At 42.1% G+C, this 21,392-nt stretch overlaps 1 protein-coding gene across 1 annotated transcript in view; it reads right to left on the bottom strand.

Moving 5' to 3' along the window:
* DNAH9 (dynein axonemal heavy chain 9) overlaps positions 1 to 21,392 on the bottom strand; it is a 285,692-nt gene that overhangs the window by 143,513 nt on the left and 120,787 nt on the right. The window contains exons 32-38 of the mRNA XM_069603577.1: positions 20,890 to 21,100; positions 12,743 to 12,870; positions 10,138 to 10,246; positions 8,835 to 8,982; positions 7,998 to 8,172; positions 1,362 to 1,535; positions 415 to 622 (exon numbers count right to left, since the gene is read on the bottom strand). Coding sequence (XP_069459678.1) covers positions 415 to 622; positions 1,362 to 1,535; positions 7,998 to 8,172; positions 8,835 to 8,982; positions 10,138 to 10,246; positions 12,743 to 12,870; positions 20,890 to 21,100 — 1,153 coding nt within the window. The remainder of the gene's footprint in view (positions 1 to 414; positions 623 to 1,361; positions 1,536 to 7,997; positions 8,173 to 8,834; positions 8,983 to 10,137; positions 10,247 to 12,742; positions 12,871 to 20,889; positions 21,101 to 21,392) is intronic.

Raw genomic sequence — 21,392 nt, 5'->3', positions numbered from 1 at the left:
ATGGTTTTGGGATGATTCAAGTGTGTTACATGTACTGTGCACTTTATTTCTGTTATTATTACACCACTTCCACCTCAGATCATCAGGCATTAGGTCCTGGAGGCTGGCGACCCCTGGTCTAGAAGGTCTCTGGAGCTGACAAGCCTGCATGCAGTGAGGAGATGGCCACGACCCTGACCTGCCCCATCCTCATCTCAGTGATTAATTGAGATGACTTGTTTCTCTTTAAACTTTTTCACCACGGAGCAGTCTTGGGAAGCAGTTTTTGGGAGACGCTGAACCCGCCGTCTCCCCAGATTGCTGGCACTTTGATTAAAGGCCCCTTTCTCTTCCCTGGTTGGCGAGTGAGTACCTGACTTTGTGCGCCGTGAGGAGCAGGCCGGCTCACTCAGTTACTGGTGTGCTGACACTCACCCTGCAGCATGGCTGATGTGGTGTAGTAGTTGAAGGGCACGTTTTTCACCAGGTATGCCTCGGGGTCCAGGCTGGCCAGCTTCGCTTCCACCAGCACCGACTTGCCGGTGCCCGCAGTTCCCACCAGCATGACTGGCCGCCGCCGCGCCAGGAGCCGCTCCAGGAAGTAGCAGAGGCATATCGTCTCGCTGGTGTGCACCAGGCAGGCCTGGGGTCAGGGGGAGATGGGGTGGGGGTGGCGGGAGACAGGAGGAGCGAACTGGGGGCTCATGGGAGACTCACATGCTGTCAGAGCACCCTGGGGCATTTCAGGAGAGGGAATCGCGCTGGGGTTGGGGGCTCACTATTGCAGGCAGGAGGGCCCCCTGTTACCCAGAGAGACCCTTCCCATAACTCATGCTGTGGTTAGAGGGCACACTCATCCGCCTCTACTAGAGCTGTTTGCCTCCCTGAGGCCTCTGGATTGTATTTTAAAGCCTTCTGCCTGATCAACCCCGTGTTGTCTCAGGATGCCTGCAGGGGGGTCTGCTAATTAAGTTACCTAGGCTTGGGGAGATCTTATGACTATGCTGAGGGCTTCCCAGGTGGTTCAGTAGTAAAGAACCTGCCTGCAATGAAGGAGACATAAGAGACACAGGTTCAATCCCGGGGTCGGAAAGATCCCCTGGAGAAGGGCATGGCAACCCACTCCAGTATTCTTGCCTGGAAAATCCCATAGTCAGAGGAGTCTAGCAGGCTATAGTCCATAGGGTCACAAAGAGTCGGACTGAAGCAACTTAGCACGCACGCATGCATCACTATATTGAACCTCTAATTTTCTCTGAAAAGAAAAGTAGCTAATTCTTAATGAGGTCAAAGCTTTTGGGAATGTGTCAGGGGCTGCCATGAGAGCCACCACAGATTCTGGGGACATTACATATCCCTGGTTGCCGCTCAGCCACACTCACCTGCAGAGGTGTCTCAGGGTCAAATTCAAACTGCGGGATGAGCTTGGACCAAGGCTCGAATTTTTTGGTCTCTGGGTCTATGTAATAGTCAAAGATGGTTCCTTGGGAGGGAAATTTGATGGTCTTGAACTCGTTGAGCCACCATTTGCTGAACTCTGCTCGGTGGTCCACGAGCTGCCCAAACAAAGCAAGTCAGGAGTCAAGGCTCTGCAGAGCACGAGAAGCCTGGACAGGCTGCCCTGCATCAGGCAGAAGGTCAGGGCCGGGAGCACAGCTGGCTCCTCCTTGTCCCCCGAGGACCAGCCCGAACAAGGCCCAGCTAAGCGGGGGCTGCTCTGGAGTGTGTATGTGTGCACCTGCTTGACCACGGGGCTGGGTCGCCTTGGCCTGGTGCATCTCAGAGCCCTGGCAGGTGGAGGGGAGGGAGGGAGAGAGGTGTAAGAACACAGACAGAGAGGGATCCTGAGACCCCAAGAAGGGCAAGTGCAGCCAGAAACTCTCAGAGACCTATCCAACACACCCCTCTAGACTCCTGAGACTCTGAGCCATGTCCAGGACGGCAGTCGGGGACAGAAGGAATAAAATGGTGCCTGTTGGGACTCCCCTGGCAGTCCAGTGGTTAAGACATCACCTTTCAGTACAGAGGGTGTGGGTTTGATCCCTGGTCCTGAAGCTAAGATCCCACACACCTCTGAGCCAAAAAACTCCAAATATAAAACAGAAACAATATTGTAACACCTTCAATAAAGACTTTATAAATGGTCCACATTAAAAAAAATCTTTAAAAAATAAAATGTGATCGTAGACACCTGGGAGGCACAGGAAGAAACAGCGATAAGAATCTCAGCGGGGAGTGGAGTACATAACCACCAGCAAGTCATCTCTTTTCATGCCGCAGTTTCCTGATCTATAAAATGAGGATTCTAGAAAAGAGTATTTCTGAATTTCCTTCCAGAGCTAAAATCCTCAAATCTAGGGGCAAATCTAGAGACAAAGCTATACAGGTCTTTCTGACAGAAGGAATAGACAGAGACACGGTGTTTACATGCACCCATATTAAAGCATGAGCCCCGAAGACAGGGCTGTGCACCTGAGTACTCAGGCTATTTCTTTCAGACCGAAACGTAACACCCACGCCCCCCACAACACACCCACACATGTACACACAAACGCCCACTGCTACTGGCTACCTTCTTGGGGAGCCAACCCACTCTTTGAACACACAGACCTAGGAAAAGTCCTTAGGAGGTTCAGAATGCGCAATTTAGGAAATGTTTCTGCAGAGCAGGACAGACTAGGAAGCTGGGCGCATGGCAATGAATCTGAACTTGGAAGAAATGGCACTAACTTTGTTGTCTACTTGGTAAATAGGATTGAATTCTTGCACCTTAAAAAGAGAATGGAAATAGGCTCTAAGGACAGGTTTGTTTGCTCTTCTTATTCTGATGTGAATTCAGATTAAGGGGACAAAATATCTTCCTAATATCTGTCCTCCTCAATCAGAAATGTGAGGGGAAACAAATCCCAATCTTTGACCCTTAGATGAAATTCTTTTTTTCCCTCTGTAATTCTTTATTAAAAATACTGCTGAACATAGAGACTGGAAATGAGATTAAAGATGAATAACCCAGATTGGGATCATGACATCAGAACTTAACATACTGGTGCTTTTTAGGGAAGTTGTTGACATCCAAATTGTAGATCCAAGGTCAAAAGCAAAATGCAAAGGTACCCTCAAAAATATTTACAGTGAAGTAAATACACTAGCTCAGTCGATAAAGAATCTGCCCACAGTACAGGAGACCCAGGCTCAATCCCTGGGTTGGGAAGATACCCTGGAGAAGGAAATGGCAATCCACTCCAGTATCCTTGCCTGGAAAATCTCATGGACACAGGAGCCTGGTGGGCTGCAGTCCATGGGATCACAAAGAGTCGGGCACGAGTGAGCGACTAACACTTACTTTCTTAAATACACTAACAGAATTTAAAATAGGTGCAAAAAATAGAAATAACCAATGTTATATGATTTCAAGGGTTGTGCTTTCTGTGCCTTTTCATCATAATGGGAAGATATAGGAAGTTTATGAGCTTCCCTTGTGGTTCAAATGGTAAAAAAAAAAAAATCTGCCTGCAATGCAGGAGACCCAGGTTTGATCCCTGGGTTGGGAAGATCCCCTGGAGAAGAGAATGGCTATCCACTCCAGTATTCTTGCCTGCAGAATCCCATGGACAGAAGATCCTGGCAAGCTACAGTCCGTGAGGTCACAGAATCAGACACGACTGAGCAAGTAACACATACACACACAGGAATTTTATATCCTTAGTTTGAGTACTCTGATATTAAAATCTTCCTATGAATTAAAACGATTTTTAGACAACCTCTCAAATGGAATTACACTATGGAAAAGAGGGCTTCCCCCTAAAACACCTAAGCAGAACTAAAAGTGCTACTGAAAAACCATTCCCAATAAAAACTAAGAGAAAAGAAAATACAAAACAAAGCTTAAAAAATGTGTCTTACCTGACAGCAACTGTTTTCTGGCTGACAGCATTTATTCATGAAAACATAACAGCTGTCTACCTTTGGATAAAAAATTCCTGAAGACCTTTGGCTTCCTAATGAAAACTAGATTTTAGGTTTATATGGAGAATCCAAGACAGACCAACTTTAGAAAGAAGGAGGTTTGTGGTGGACCCTCTTTCCTCACTCTCAATTCCACTTTGAGCTACCTGGTCAGTTTCTCAGCCAAGCCATTCACTGGGCTGCACTGTCTGGCTTCCTAAAGCCTGGCGCTGGACCTAACTTTCTACTCTAACTGGACGCTAGAAAGACAAGGTCACCTCTGCTGAGCCATCCAGCTGCCTTTTCCCAGTTTGACTCTTTGAGTGTCTCTGCTCTTTGAGTGACCTCAGTGAAGGAGCTCCTTTTGAACTCCAGCTCCTTTAGATTCTGACAAGTCTCCGGTCCTCTTCCTGCCCTTTGAACTTGACAACAGGAAGGCTGACATACAGTGTGGTGCAATGTAGCTGAGTCTGGAAACACAGTATCACCTCGTTTGATCTTCATGATGCTCTAAGTCAGCCTGGCTCCTGAAAATTACTCCTATTTTATGCATGAAAAAGCAAAAGCACACTGGTTACATTCTAGCAACATATGGCAGAATTGGGAGTCAGGGGAAAGAATGGTGGTGGGGGAAGGGACAGTTAGGGAGTTTGGAATGGATATGTACTCACTGCTATATTTAAAATGGATAACCAACAAGGGCCTACTGTATAGCACAGAGAACTGTGCTCAGTGTTATGTGGCAGCCTGGATGGGAGGGAAGTTTGGGGGAGAATGGATTCATGTGTATGTATGGCTGAGTCCCTTTGCTCAGCCTGAAACTATCACAACATTGTTAATTAGCTGTACTCCAATATAAAATAACAAGTTTATTTATTTATTTAAAGAGAAGAATTGGGAGTTGAACCTAGGTGCTGGATAGGGTGCTGAGAAGCATTTGCTTCTGAGAGAGAATTTGCTGTGACTGCCGCAAAGTATTTAGCCAGGATCCACCTGCCCACTCCCTCTTTTTACTGGAATGTCTACCCAGGTATGGGCTGTGCTTTGTATTATATTCTGCTTTTCGTTAATAACAGCTTTTTCAATATAAGCACCATGGGTGTTCCTGATGTGAATATTCTGGCTACCTTCGTACTTTTCTATTTACAGCACTATTTCGTGTTTGGCTTGAATGCAGGCTATGAGGGGGTCTTGGACAGTTCCTGCTGCTGAAAGCTTTCTCCAGTGTGCTCTGCTCGCCTCTACCCACCAGGGCCAGCAAGGCCGCCGACAGCTCCAAGTACTCCAGAGCCCGGGATGCCCGGAGGGAGGCTTTCTCTTGGGCTTTTAAAAAGAGCTGAGTGGATTTAAATTTTTTTACATGGAGAGAGAAAAAATTGACCATGTATCTTTATCCTGGTACCCCATGGCCTGCTCAGCACCAGTGTAAGAGAGGAGCCCAGCAGTGGTTGCTGACATTTCAGCAGCCGAAACGTCAGGGGCTGCATCTTTTAAAAGTTATTTATTTCTTTAATTGTGGCTGTGCTGGGTCTTCGCTGCTGCACGTGGGCTTTTCTCCAGTTGTGGTGAGTGGGGGTTACTCTTTAGTTTCGGTGTGCGGGCTTCTCATTGCAGTGCCTTCTCTTGTTGCTGAGCACGGACTCCAGGAACGTGGGCTCAGTGGTTGCCGCGCGGGCACTGGAATACAGACTCAGTAGTCATGGTGTAGGGGCTTGGTTGTGGGATCTTTCTGGATCAGGAATCGAACCCAAGTCCCCTGCCTTGGCAGGTGGATTCTCATCCACTGTGTCACCAGGGAAGCCCCTACCTTTTTCTTTGGAAGAGCCCATAATCAACCCAGACCAGAAAGAGTAAATCATAACTTTCCAAAAACTGCAGCTTGGCTTAATCCCCTGTTGTGAGAAAAGCATCAGATACTTGCTATAAAACTGAATATTTATGGTGCACACATGCTAAGTCACTTCAGTCACGTCTGACTCTCTACAACACTATGGATTGTAGCCTGCCAGGCTTCTCTATCCATGGGATTCTCTAGGCAAGAATACTGGAGTGGGTTGCTGTGCTCTCTTCCAGGGATCTTCCTGACCCAGGGATCAAACTCCTGTCTCAGGCATCTCCTGCATCTCCTGGGAAGCCCTAAGTAGGAGAATATTAATAATAAGCAGTATTCTAAGAGTTTTATATGTGGACAATTAGAACAGCATCCCTTCATTTAATCCTTACATCTATCCTAGGAAATGGGTACCACTATTATCACTTTCACTGCCTTTGTACCCAAAGTTTTGGGTATCAGGATAAAGATACTTGGTCAATTTATCTAGCTCTTTGTACCAGTAATGAGATTAAGGTAGAGAGATGTTAAGTTACTTGTCCAGGGTTCCCAGGTAACAAGTGGCAGAGTTAGAATTCAAACCCCGGGTCCACATTCTCAGCCTCTATATGATGTTGCCTGGTAGCTAGTGCATGCTCAGTCACTAAGTCGTGTCTGATTCTTTCTAACCCCGCCACTGTAGTCCACCAGGCTCCTCTGTCCATGGAATTCTCCAGGCAAGAATACTGGAGTGGATAGCCATTTCCTTCTCCAGGGGATCTTCCCAGCCCAGAGACCAATCTCGTGTCTCCAGCATCGCCAGGTGTATTCCTTACTGCTAAGCTACCCTGGTAGCTAGAGTCACTTGTAAAAGACTGATCTGCCTAACCTCAATTATGTTGTTTCCAGGTAAAGTACCTTTTATTTGGAGAAAACTCAGTAAAATAAAAGGTTGAGAATACACAAAGCTTAGAGAACAGGATGCCAAAGAGCCTGAAACCACAGCAGTAAACACCAAGAGATAAATACTACTTCATTTTTCTACTCATAGATGTTGATTAAACTTTGGTCTAACTTTCTATGGTTCTTCCACAAAGAAGACTGACTAATAAAGAGTTGATGCCTTCAAACTGCGGTACTGGATAAGACGCTTGAGAGTCCCTTGGACTGCAAGGAGATCAAACCAGTCAATCCTAAAGGAAATCAACCCTGAATATTCACTGGAAGGACTGATGTTGAAGCTGAAGCTCCAATATTTTGGCCACCTGATGGGAAGAGTCAACTCACTGGAGAAGACCATGATGCTGGGAAAGATTGAGGGCAGGAAGCCAAGTAAGTGACAGACGATGAGATGGTTGGATGGCATCATTGACTCAATGGACATGAATTTGAGCAAACTCCTGGAGATAGCGGAGGACAACGGGGCATAGTGTCCTCCTGCAGTCCATGGAGTCATCAAGAGTCAAAAATGACTTAGCAACTGAACAACAGCAAAAGCCTTCTAGGGACAGCGCTGTGTTTCAGGGGTGATGAAGATGTGATGGTTGGTATAGATACTTGTTCTAGAAGGTTTTTAAGAAGGGATTCCTCCTACTCAAGCCTCTAAAGCACAGCACCATCCCACCTAAAACACACATCTTTCTAAGTATGGTATTCACACCTCTAGTTTTTCAAATTCAATCAGCAACTGTCCAAGAAATTAGGGATACATTCACTAAATCAAAAAGCAACAAAATGCAGCTCAGCCTCATCTGTCTCACTACATGAAGCTCTCCTAAGGGGGCTGGCATCTTCAGCAAAATCAGGGAGACATAAATAAATGGTTTGATGCCCCCATGTTAATTCTTTTTTTTTTACAATGATTTCATTTTTTATTTATTTATTTATTTTATTTTTTTACATGAACTCCCCTCCCACCTCCCACCCCATATCATCTCTCTGGATCATCCCCATGCACCAGCCCCAAATTTATCAATAATTGATTATAAATTCATAAGTTTGAAGTAATTGTATCACCATTTGGTAATGAAAGAACAGGAAAACAAAAATCCTGAATAGAACAACTGTTTCTAATGAGGTAAATATCTTATTTTGTTCACATATTGATTAAATTCCATATCATTTTTCCATATCTACCAGTTAATATTTTTCAATTTTAAACATACATTATGTGTGGTCTTTCTATATTCTGACATTTAACCGTTCTGTCTACCAAATCTTGGCTGGTTAGCGTGGGTGTTAGCCTCAGCACACACCCTCTTACCTGGTCCTGGACCAGTGCTCCACCAAAAGCCCAGATGGCAGAAAACACAAAGTAAAGCTCGTAGGTGTCCTTGGGGCAGTCTGCAGGGATGTCCTCCTCGGTCAGCAGACACTCAAGAAGGTGGCACAGCATCTGGACTGTGCTCTGCTCTGGGACTGGAATTATCTTCTTAAATCTGAAGAGAGAGATACCCAGATATGTTCTAAAACATTGGACTATTCCATCCTAATGGTGCTGTTGGACAGCTATGGACATCTGCTGGTGTCTGTGGATTTGACAACTCTATGTGGCTTTGCAGCAGCAAAAGCTTTGGTATTATAGAGGCTCGGGGTGGCTGATAAGCAAGCCATCTAGGTTCCCAGATGGGTCAGGGTTAAGAACCTGTCTGCCAATGCAGGAGAGATGGGTTCGACCCCTGGGTTGGTAAGATCTCCTGGAGGAGGGCATGGCTACCCACTCTATTCTTGTTTGGGAAATCCCATGGACAGAGAAGCCTGGTGGGCTACAGTCCATGGGGTTGCAAAGAATCGGACATGACTTAGCAACTGAACAAAAACTACAACTTGCACCTTCCTCCAGATACACCTGTATAGCACTCACAGAAGGCTCTCTGAATCTCCCTTCTCTTCGCTCACCTCTCTTCCTGCCTGGACTGACAACAGGCATCTCAACTCCATCCTAATGTATGTTCCCTCTGCCGTCTGCCACACCTGGAGGGGACTGCCTGGGGATGTCTGACTTTGGGGACAGGATAGAACATCAGCAGGACACCAGGTATGAGCCAACAGGCTCTTTGTTGCTGCTTTAATTCTTCGCCTTCCTCATTGCTTGGCCTACCTGGTTCTGAGTGCATCTAAGCAGGTCGGAAGATACTTGTCAAATAGGATGGTTAGGTTGGCTCTCTCTGTCTGGATCTCTCTCCTGTCAATCCAGCTGCTCACAGGAGGGTTCCAGCCCAGGTCTGCTGGGTTAATGTACAGGATCCCTGGGAGCATAGAGAATATAGCTTAGTTACATGTCCATAGAGCTCAGCATATTCTTCACTCCAGAGTTATTTTCTATGTTTAAAAAAATGTACAGAAGACTGGCCTTGAAAAGAACAGAGGGGCTTCCCTGGGAGTCCAGTGGTTGAGGCTTTGTCTTCCAGTGCAGGGGTGCAGGTTCGATCTCTGGTCAGGGAACTAAGATCCTATATGTCTTGTGGCCAAAAAGCCGAAACATAAAACAGAAGCAATATTGTAACAAATTCAATAAAGACTTTAAAAATGGTCCACAGCAAAAAAAAAAAAAAAAAAACTTGAAAAAGAAAATAACAGAGATCTGGCTGAGATCTGAGAGGGTTTGCTATTGGGATCAGCTCTGATGGCCTGATAATAGCTGATGGACAGCAGTGTTGAGAAGGATCCTGAGGCCAAATCCAGGCTCAGGAGGAAAGAAGACTGTGATTGATTAGCAATACTTGTCATGGTGACGAAGTGTGCACATTCATGGTGGCCCCCAAAAGGATATTGTTTAGTTGCTCAGTCGTGTCTGGCTCTTTTGTGACCCCATGGACTGTATCCTGCCAAAGCTCCTCTGTCCATGGAATTCTCCAGACAAGAATACTGGAGTGGGTTGCCATTTCCTCCTCCAATGGATCTTCCTGATCCAAGGATCAACCTCACGTCTCCTGCATTGGCAGGCAGATTCTTTATCACTGAGCCACCAGAGAAGCCCCTCAATGAATAAGTCCATGCCCTAACCAGGGAAGTTATGGTATAAAGTCATTTTGCACCAAGATATAGTGAGAACTTGTAATGCTCAATCATCTTCACTAGCCTCCATGGAAGCTAGAACTGGCCTGAAAGTAGCGTAATTCGAGGCATTTCTGTGCAGAAGACAGTAGTAGTCCAGCTCAGGGGCTATTCCTCTTTCTGTTACTGTAAACATTTCTGAATTGAGAAACTCACATGATCCTGGCTGCAGAGCACTGGCTCACTTTCGTGGGTATGGATTAGGGCTGAGGATTAGGCCAGAGTTTTGGATGGTCAATGTATGACTCCTGTTTGGAGCTTTGGTCAGAGCCAGCGAAACAGGTATCACTAGAGGCACCTGTTTTCAGCTGAGTAGGTATGTGGCTGTTCCCTCTCGTGGTCCATACCTGCTCTGGAGACAGTGGCTGGCGTGGCTGTGTGCAGGTGGCTGATCTCAAAGAGAAGCCTCATGGTGGGATTCAGAGGGATCCTCTCGTTGCTTGCCAAGGTCAGCACCTGGACACAGGTGAGGGGCACAGCAGGCAGGGAGGAATTAGGGTGCAAGGCCAGCTCAGGGGAGTTTGGCTTTTATTCCTGATAGGCATTACGATTATAAGTATCTTTGAAAGTTTCTACAAAGTCTTCTCTCTCTCCTTCTATAGCCCCTTGATCACCATCCCTGTGTACTGAGTCAGGAGATAAGCTATCTGAAAAGTTTAAGTGATGTCAGTGATTTGAATGAACTGGAACATATTGATGCTTTTGAACTGAGGTGCTGGAGAAGACTCTTGAGAGTTCCTTGGACAGCAAGGAGATCAAACCAGTCAATTCTAAAGGAAATCAGTCCTGAATATTCATTGGAAGGACTGATGCTAAAGCTGAAGCTCTAGTACTTTGGCCACCTGATGCAAAGAACTGACTCACTGGAAAAGACCCTGATCCTGGGAAAGATTGAGGGCAGGAGGAGAAGGGGGTGACAGAGGATGAGATGGTCAGATGGCATCACTGATTCAACGGACATGAGTTTGAGCAAGCTCCAGGAGAGAGTGAAGGACAGGCATACTCCAGTTCATGGGGTCTCAAAGAGTCAGACATGACTTAATGAATGAACAATAACAACAACAGACCATATTTTTTTAAAAATGATAATTAAAGGAAAAGAGCTCAGGTTTCATGTAACTACTGTTTCTTTTAAAGGGCTCCCTCTGGAAGAGTATGTTCCGTACATGGTAAAGCCATCGTAAAACCTCTAATCTGGGTGTGCTTTCCAAACAAGTTAAGTGCTACCAACTTTACAGCCTCTTTATTGGCAGTCAGTTTTCAATGTTTATAAAAAAAATAAAATAAAACATCCTCTCTGTGATAAAGATTGACCACCACTGAGGACACCTGACAGGCTCAGAATGTTTCTGATCATCAGTTTCCTTTATTTATAAATAAACAAAAAAATCCCTTTTAGAAAAAAAATTTGAATACATGATTTAAGATTCTTTGCAGCTCTAAGTACTGAATTGATCTACATGTGGAAAATTCTAAAGGAAATTACAGCAATGCTAAAAACATGGGAGTGATGGCAGTGGCTTTGAAATAACTGAAAGTTATTGTATGAGTTCTAAGACTGATACAGTCTGATACAGACTGATACTGGATGAGTCAGTTCTGAGACACCTGTTAAAGATGAAGTGAGAGTGAAAGTCACTCAGTTGTGTCCAACTCCTGCGACCCCATGGACTGTGGCCTGCCAGGCTCCTCTGTCCATGGAATTTTCCAGGCAAGAATACTGGGGTGGGTTGCCATTTACAGGTAGCTGAAATCAGGATCTTGAAGAGTTATCTGCATCCTGTGCTCACTGGAGTGCTATTTACAACAGCCAAGAGGTGGGAACAACCTACGTGTCTGTCAGTGGATGAATGGATAAAGAAGATGCCACACACACACACACAGAATGGAACGCTATTCAGCCATAAGAAGAAGGAAATCCTGCTATCTGCGACAGCATGGATGGCCTGGAGAGCATTATGGCACATGAAATGTCAGACAGAGAAAGGCAAACAATAGGTAATCTCACTTATGTATGGAATCTTAAAAAAAAAAAAAAAACCTCATAGAAACAGAGAATAAATTGGTGGTTGCCAGGGATGGGGGTATTGGGTGGGCAATTATAAACATCCCAGTTATAAGATGAATAAGTAATGTAAGACATGGTGACTGTAGTTAACAATATTATACTGTGTACTTGAAAGCTGCTGAAAGAATAGATCTTAGTACCATCTTTCTAGATTTCATATGCATGAGTTAATATACGAAATTTGTCTTTCTGACTTACTTTACTCTGTATAATAGGCTCTAGGTCCATCTACCTCATTAGGACTGACTCAAATGCATTCTTTTTTATAGCCAAGTAATATTCCATTGCATATATGTATCACGCTTTCTGTTTCCATTCATCTTGTCAGTGGACATCTAGATTGCATCCAGGTCCTAGCTATTGTAAAAAGTGCTGCAGTGAACATTGGTGTATATGCATCTCTTTCAATTATGGTTTTCTCAGGGTATATGCCCAGTAGTGGGATTGTTGGGTCATAGGATAGTTCTACTTCTAGGTTTTTTTTTTAAAGGAATTTCCATACTGTACTCCAATTTTAAAAAATTAAAAAAGAATAGATATTAGAAGTTCTCACCAGGCACATACAAAGGTAATTATGGGAGGTGATGGAGTTGTCAGCTAACCTTATTGTGGTAATCATTTTGCAATATACAAGTATTTCAAATCATCAGGTCTTACACCTTAAATGTAATGTACACAATGTTTTATATCAATTATAACAATGTTATATGTTAACTCTATCTCAATAAAGCAAAAAATAAATAAATAAATAAATAAATAAACACCAGTAACAATTCCTTACTCAGGGCCAGCCTTACTGTCGAATCCAGGCTTTCAAATGTGCCTTGGGAGCTGGTTTCACTGATGACTGGGGATGACATGAGGCTCCCCTTGCCCCTTGGTACCTTGTTATCATCCATGACAGTGTTCAGAGACTCGATCCACATCGGATCAATGTCACCATCCAGTACAATCCATTTGGGCCCATCATGGGTGATGTTGGCAAGCTCGCGCATGATAGAAGAGAACAGTCCTAAGAGAAACCACAGATATCTCAATTTCCAGGTCACCATCAATCTTCTTTCTCTTAACACAAACTTTCCCTATCAGCAACAACCTTTGGAAGGAAGTATACACAGGAAATTCAGGTCAAAACTAGCCTTTTCTCCTCTCTACCAAAAATCTGGTCATGCCCAAGGTTCTGCTCTTTCTGTGTTCCAATCTGACTTTTTATGAGAATGATAACAACAGCAAAACTAGAAGAAAACCTGATGGTCCTAGTTTGTTTTCTTTTTCATCTTTAATTGGAGAAAAATTGCTTTACAATGTTGTGTTGGTTTCTGTCATACAACAATGAAAATCAATTATAATTACATATATTTATCCCCTTCTTCCTGGTAGCTCAATGGTAAAGAATCCATCTGTCAATGCAGGAGCCACAGGTTCAATCCCTGGGTCAGGAAGATCCCCTGGAGAAGGAAATGGTCCAAGGTTTTAAAGTGACAAGGGACGGAGCAAATCATTTCAACAGGCAACTGCGACATGATGGAATTACATGAAACCTTCTTAGGTAAGGTTTTTATTCTTTGAAACTGCAGCCAGGGAAATCTTGCCAAATGCAGGCTTTGAGAGAAGGCCTGATGTGATTTTAGTTGGCATTACATGAAATTTATATCTTAATTTGGATCGAATTGATTTTTTATAATACTAAGCCTTCCCAGTCAATAATATGGTATGTCTTTTCATTTGTTCAAATATTGTTTTATGTTCCTTAATAAATTTTTACAGCATTTTCAATGTATCTCTTTGGCTAAATGTATTCCTAAGCATTTGTTTTTATTGTTATTGTGAATGGAATTTTTCCCCTGTATTTTCAGTTTTAGTTGGCTACTGTTCGTATAGAGATAAGCTTTCAAATTTGGTGTACTTCACTTTATACTGAGTTATCTTTAATACTTTTTCTTATTGATTCTAGCGATTTTTCAATAATGTCTTGAATTTTCTAGCTATAAAGTTGTACAATCACCAAACTAATAATTGTCTTTTTCCTCCAGTTTATACCATGTCTTCCATTTCATTGTTTTAACTGCATTATCTAGACTTCCACAGGCAAAGCAGAATAATAATGTTGGTAATAGATCTCTTTGGTTTATTCTTAATTTTAATGGAAGTTGGGCTATTCTTTTTGGTTCTGCACAAAGGTTGGTATCAAAATTATTTTGGCTTCATAAAATGAAATAAGAGGTGTCCTTTTTATGATTTTTGAATTATCTTTTCTTCTTTTAATTTTTTAATATAAATTTATTTATTTTAATTGGAGGCTAATTACCTTACAATATTGTATTGGTTTTGCCATACATCAACATGCATCCGCCATGGGTGTACACGTGTTCCCCATCCTGAACCCCCCTCCCACCTCCCTCCCCATACCATCCCTCTGGGTCATCCCAGTGCATCAGCCCCGAGCATCCTGTATCATGCATTGAACCTGGACTGGCGATTCATTTCACATATGACATTAAACATGTTTCAGTGCCATTCTCCCAAATCATCCCACCCTCACCCTCTCCCACAGAGTCCACAAGACTGTTCTATATATCTGTTTCTCTTCTGCTGTCTCACATACGGGGTTATCATTACCATCTTTCTAAATTCCATGTGTATGCGTTAGTATACTGTATTGGTGTTTTTCTTCCTGGCTTACTTCACTCTGTATAATAGGCTCCAGTTTCATCCATCTCATTAGAACTGATTCAAATGTATTCTTTTAATGGCTGAGTAATACTCCATTGTGTATATGTACCACAGCTTTCTTATCCATTCATCTGCTGATGGGCATCTAGGTTGTTTCCATGTCCTGGCTATTATAAACAGTGCTGCGATGAACATGAGGGTACACATGTCTCTTTCAATTCTGGTTTCCTCAGTGTGTATCCCCAGCAGTGGGATTGCTGGGTCATAAGGCAGTTCTATTTCCAGTTTTTTAAGGAATCTCCGCATTGTTCTCCATAATGGCTGTACTAGTTTGCATTCCCACCAACAGTGTAAGAGGGTCCCTTTTTCTCCACACCCTCTCCAGCATTTATTGCTTGTAGACTTTTGGATAGCAGCCATTCTGGCTGGCGTGAAATGGTACCTCATTGTGGTTTTGATTTGCATTTCTCTGATAGTGAGTGATGTTGAACATCTTTTCATGTGTTTGTTAGCCATCCGTATGTCTTCTTTGGAGAAATGTCTGTTTAGTTCTTTGGCCCACTGTTTGATTGGGTTGTTTATTTTTCTGGAATTGAGCTGTAGGAGTTGCTTGTATATTTTTGAGATTAATTCTTTGTCAGTTGTTTCATTTGCTATTATTTTCTCCCATTCTGAAGGCTGTCTTTTCACCTTGTTATAGTTTTCTTTGTTGTGCAGAAGCTTTTAATTTTAATTAGGTCCCATTTGTTTATTTTTGCTTTTATTTCCAATATTCTGGGAGGTGGGTCATAGAGGATCCTGCTGTGATTTATGTCAGAGAGTGTTTTGCTTATGTTCTCCTCTGGGAGTTTTATAGTTTCTGGTCTTATGTTTAGATCTTTAATCCATTTTGAGTTTATTTTTGTGTATGGTGTTAGAAAGTGTTCTAGTTTCATTCTTTTACAAGTGGTTGACCAGTTTTCCCAGCACCACTTGTTAAAGAGATTGTCTTTTCTCCATTGTATATTCTTGCTTCCTTTGTCAAAATAAGGTGTCCATAAGTGTGTGGATTTCTCTCTGGGCTTTCTATTTTGTTCCATTGATCTATATTTCTGTCTCTGTGCCAATACCATACTGTCTTGATGACTGTGGCTTTGTAGTAGAGCCTGAAGTCAGGCAGGTTGATTCCTCCAGTTCCATTCTTTTTTCTCAAGATTGCTTTGGCTATTTGAGGTTTTTTGTATTTCCATACAAACTGTGAAATTATTTGTTCTAGCTCTGTGAAAAATACCAATGGTAGCTTGATAGGGATTGCACTGAATCTATAGATTGCTTTGGGTAGTATACTCATTTTCACTATATTGATTCTTCCAGCCCATGAACATGGTATATTTCTCCATCTATTAGTGTCATTTTTGATTTCTTTCACCAGTGTTTTATAGTTTTATACATACAGGTCTTTTGTTTCTTTAGGTAGATATATTCCTAAGTATTTTATTCTATTCGTTGCAATGGTGAATGGAATTGTTTCCTTAATTTTTCTTTCTATTTTCTCAATATTAGTGTATAGGAATGCAAGGGATTTCTGTGTGTTGATTTTATATCCTACAACTTTACTATATTCACTGATTAGCTCTAGTGATTTTCTGGTGGAGTCTTTAGGGTTTTCCATGTAGAGGATCATGTCATCTGCAAACAGTGAGAGTTTTACTTCTTCTTTTCCAATTTGGATTCCTTTTATTTCATTTTCCTGCTCTGATTGCTGTGGCCAAAACTTCCACAACTATACTGAACAGTAGTGGTGAAAGTGGGCACCCTTGTCGTGTTCCTGACTTTAGGGGAAATGCTTTCAATTTTTCACCATTGAGGATAATGTTTGTCATATACAGCTTTTATTATGTTGAGGTATGTTCCTTCTATTCCTGCTTTCTGGAGTGTTTTTTATCATAAATGGATGTTGAATTTTGTCAAAGGGTTTCTCTGCATCTATTGAGATAATCATATGGCTTTTATTTTTCAATTTGTTAATATGGTGTATTACATTGATTGATTTGTGGATATTGAAGAATCCTTGCATCCCCGGGATAAAGCCCACTTGGTCATGGTGTATGATCTTTTTAATGTGTTGTTGGATTCTGATTGCTAGAATTTTGTTAAGGATTTTTGCATCTATGTTCATCAGTGATATTGGCCTGTAGTTTTCTTTTTTTGTGGTATCTTTGTCAGGTTTTGGTATTAAGGTGATGGTGGCCTCACAGAATGAGTTTGGAAGTTTACCTTCCTCTTTTCTGGAAGAGTTTGAGTAGGATAGGTGTTAGCTCTTCTTTAAATTTTTGGTAGAATTCAGCTGTGAAGCCGTCTGGACCTGGGCTTTTGTTTGCTGGAAGATTTCTGATTACACTTTCAATTTCTGTGCTTGTGATGGGTCTGTTAAGATTTTTTATTTCTTCCTGGTTCAGTTTTGGAAAGTTGTACTTTTCTAAGAATTTGTCCATTTCTTCCAAGTTGTCCATTTTATTTGGAATTATCTTTTCTTAATTCAGCTACTATTTAAAAACTTTTCATTTCATTAGTTTACTTTTTCTACTTCTCATTGAGTAAATTTTGTTAAAATTATATTTGGTTAGGGAATCATCTATTTCCTTCTGTTTTTCAAATATTTATGATCTAATTGTGTCTCTTTTAATCTTGTCTATATCTACTGTTATATCTTCTTTCTAATTCCTTATCTTGTCTACTTTTACTCTCTCTTATCCCCAATAATCATGCTCACAATGGACTTATTGGTCTTTACAAAGAACCAATATTTATATTTATTCATCCTTCCTATACTTTTTTGTTCATTAGTTTCTTCCCATCTTTCTTCAGGTTTAGTTTATTATTTTTTGAATAATTTATTAAAATGGATACTGATTTCCTTTTTTCCTAGCCTATCTTCTGTAATAATGAGAGTTTAGAAATTTTCATTATGTGTCCCAGAGGTCTCTGTATAAACATTCTTTACTTTGCTCCCAAGAAGGATTACAATTGAATTTTCCCTTTAATTCAGGAGATCAGTATTTCTTGATTGCAAGTAATGAAATTATTTTTGGTCATTTTCTTGCTATTTGTTTCTAATTCTATTGTATTAGTATCTGACAAAGTGGCCTGAAAAATGGATACTTTTGAATTCATTACAATTTCTTCTGTGCCCAACTAAACTTTAAATTTTTGGAAATGTTCCACAAACCTACCAAGAAAGGAATATTTTCTATTTACAAGATGCAAAGTTCTATATCTTTGTGTTACACTGCATTTGATGATGCATTTCCTAATTCTTCTATGCCTATACTTATTTTTCTGTCTATTGAATCTTTCTAATATTGAAAAATGTGTATTAATATAAACCACTGTATTTCTATTTTTATCAAATTCTCTTAAAATTTTTTGAAAAGTTAAATTCCATTTACTTGGAAGGTCTCTTGTTTAGGGAACATAGATTTATGATTATTATAAGCCTTTGTAGATTTCTCCATATTTAATGAGTATATTTAATAAAACTTTAAAATTCTCACACTTTAAAATTTGAATTATATTATGTGAGCTAAAATTTAAGGTGGAAGAAGTATCTAAGACTAGCAAAGAAATTACAGAAAAGTATTGAGGAGGGATTTACCTCATCAGACAGGAAAATGATATAAAATGATAATAATTAAGATAGAATGACATTAGCACAGGATTAGATAAATAGGTGATGGAACAGAATAGAAAACCCAGAATCAGATGTCAATACAATTTTCCCTTTCAATATGTGAATTTCAAGTCTGTGAATTCAATCACCCGTAGATTGAAAATATTCAGGGAAAAAAAAACAATTCTAGAAATTTCCCCAAACCTAAACTTGAATTTGCCATATTCTAGCAACTATTTACACAGCATTTACATTATATCAGGTGTTATAAGTAGTCTAGAGATAATTTAAAGTTTACAGGAGGAATATGTATAGGATAAAGCAAATGCTACTCCATTTTATATGCGATCTTGAGCATCTGTGGATTTTAGTGTCTGCAGGAGTTCCTGGAAACAATCTCCCAGGGATACCAAAGGAAAACTGCACATGTGAGAAGTTGGAATTTAAATTCAGAGACAAAGGATTCTTTACTTAATAAATGGTGATTTCACAGTCAATTATCCATCTGGGAGGAAATAAAGCTGATTCTCTACCTCACCTCATACTTTGTGATCATTTGAGTCTGACTATGTGCAGTCCCATGGACTGTAGCCCACCAGGGTCCTCTGTCCATGGGATTTTCCAGGCAAGAATACTGGAGTAGGTTGCCATTTCCTATTCCAGGGGATCTTCCTGACCCAGGGGTCAAACCTGAATCTCCTGCATTGGCAGGCAGGTTATTTACTGCTGTGCCACCTGGGAAGCCCAGCTAAGCCCCCAAATAAATTTCAGATGAGTAAAAAATGTTAATGTGAAAAGAATCTTTAAGTCCAAATTTATGATGTTATGCCTCTAAAATTAGAAAGAGTCATAAACTAAATAGGAATTCCAGATGCTAAAAAGACTAGACAGACATAATTTCCTTTTATAAAGTACATGGTAAACATGTCATGAGTATCTGTAGACAAATGGAAGACAGATAAAAACCATTAGTAGTGCATATAACAGATAAAAGTTTAATGTCTTTGACATATTTTAAAAAAACACTTACACACTGATAAGAATATAATAAGGAGGAATAAAATTACAAAAAAGCCAATTACTAAGACCACTAAGAAGGAAAAGATGCTAAGCCTCATTAATAGTGAAATAAAAATTAGAGAGGCTACTCATTAAGTCCCATTTTTCAAGGCCTCTGATGGAAGACCCTAAATTAGAGGAATCCAGGCATATCACTTTGCTGACACAGGTCTGTACAGTCCAAAGTTATAGTCTTCCCAATAGTTACATATGGACGTGAGAGTTGGACCATAACGAAAGCTGAGTGCCAAAGATTTGATGCTTTCGAATTGTGGTGCTGGAGAAGACTCTTGAGAGTCCTTTGGACATCAAGGAGATAAAACCAGTCAATCCTAAAGTAAATCAACTCTTAATACTCATTGGAAGGACTGATGCTGAAGCCGAAGCTACAATACTTTGGTCACCTGATGCAAAGAGCTGACTCACTGGAAAAGACCCTGATTCTGGAAAAGATTGAGGGCAGGAGGCTAAGGGGGCGACAGAGGATGAGACAGTTGGATGGCATCACTGACTCATTGGACATGAGTTTGAGCAAACTCTGGGAGATAGTGAAGGACAGGAAGCCTGGCATGCTATATAGTCCATGGGGTTGCAAAGAGTCAGACACAACTGAGCGACTGAACAACAGGCAGTATACCCTGATGTAGTCACTGGGATGTTAGGTCAGACCTGAGATGACCTCATTCCGGAAGCCACACTGCTTTTGGAAAGAGATCTGATCAGCTTGTGGAGAGTTTTCTCCGTTTTCTTTTCTGCTCTCTCCCAGTGACAGGATTCCCTTTCAACACCTATCACAATTTTCAGTTCTCAGAAGGTGATGCTGAGGTCAGCACCAAGTGAGCATGGGTTTGGGACAATCTGAATCACTGTAGAAGGGACCAGATCCTTGGCTCCAGGAACTCTTGCAGACACTAAAATCCCTGGATGTTCAAGATCTCATATACAATGGAGCAGTGTCTGCATTATCCTACACACTTGCACACATGCACGTGCGCTCAGTCACTAAGTCATGTCCCACTCTTTGCGACCCCATGGACTGCAGCCGGCCAGGCTCCTCTGTCCATGGGACTCTCCAGGCAAGAATACTGGAGTGGGCTGCCACTGCCTTTTTCAGATGATCTTCCTGACACAAGGATTGAACCCATGCCTCCTGCAGTGCAGGCGGATTCTTTACCATGGAGCCACCTGGGACGCCCCATCCTATACACATCCTCCTTGTGGTCCCAGGATGCTCCTGAGATGAGTCTTCTGTAGCAGCCTCCCCATCACTCCTGGGGTGGTACTGACAGGGAGGTATGCTCTGTGGGATGCTAGACTGTCTGCTCCTTTGGGAATGAGAGGTGGGCTTCCCTGCCTGACCCATGTCACACACTCTGCCAGGCAATGTGAGAATCCCATGACTTGCAGTCCAGAATCACAGAACTGCAGCTGAGAAGGCCTGTCCTATTTATCTTCTCTACGAGCTGAAAAATCTCCAAGGAGAGAAAGTACCCCAATGGATGAGGCTCCTCTCCAAGCCAAAATCAGTTTCTTTGATTCTTTTCACCTCCTCCCACCCCAAACTGATCAGCTCGGCTTTCTCTCCTCCACACCCTCCCCACTGCCTTCTCATCAGCCCAAGTAGCTAAGACAGAAGCATCCCGTCCTTACCATCCTTCCATTCTCGTGTGGCTGGATTGATGATGCCAAAGAGCTCATCGTTGGTGACCGCTTTGGGGTTGAGGTCAGTCCAGACAGGGCGGCGTTTCATGATCTGGTAGGTCTTGTGCAAGGACCTCAACACCTGCGACTTGCCAGTTCCCGCACTCCCCACCACGAACACGGAGTGCCGCACCGCCAAGAGCTCCTCCAGCTGGACCACCTGGGAAACACAGAATCCTGCCAGAGGGACTGCTTGTCACCCACCCACATCCCCACTGCTCCCCTGTGAGCCAGTCTGATGCCTGAAGTGAGACCTGAGGTCAACACAGGAAGGGTTACTCCCCCCAGGATATAATGGGGTCCTAAATGTTGGGGCAACATGATTCATTTATCCACTTATTCATCATTTGGGTAATTATTAGTAACCACTAAGTGCTAGAGAGTATGTCTGGTGAGAGAGATTCAGAGATGACTCTCCGGCCCTCCCTGATCTCATAGTTCTGATAGAGAAG

This window comes from Ovis canadensis, chromosome 11 (genome assembly GCF_042477335.2).
Source record: "Ovis canadensis isolate MfBH-ARS-UI-01 breed Bighorn chromosome 11, ARS-UI_OviCan_v2, whole genome shotgun sequence".
In the NCBI taxonomy this organism is placed as follows: domain Eukaryota; kingdom Metazoa; phylum Chordata; class Mammalia; order Artiodactyla; family Bovidae; genus Ovis; species Ovis canadensis.
Note: the sequence above shows the minus strand (reverse complement) of the source record. Positions and strands in the feature narration are given on the sequence as shown.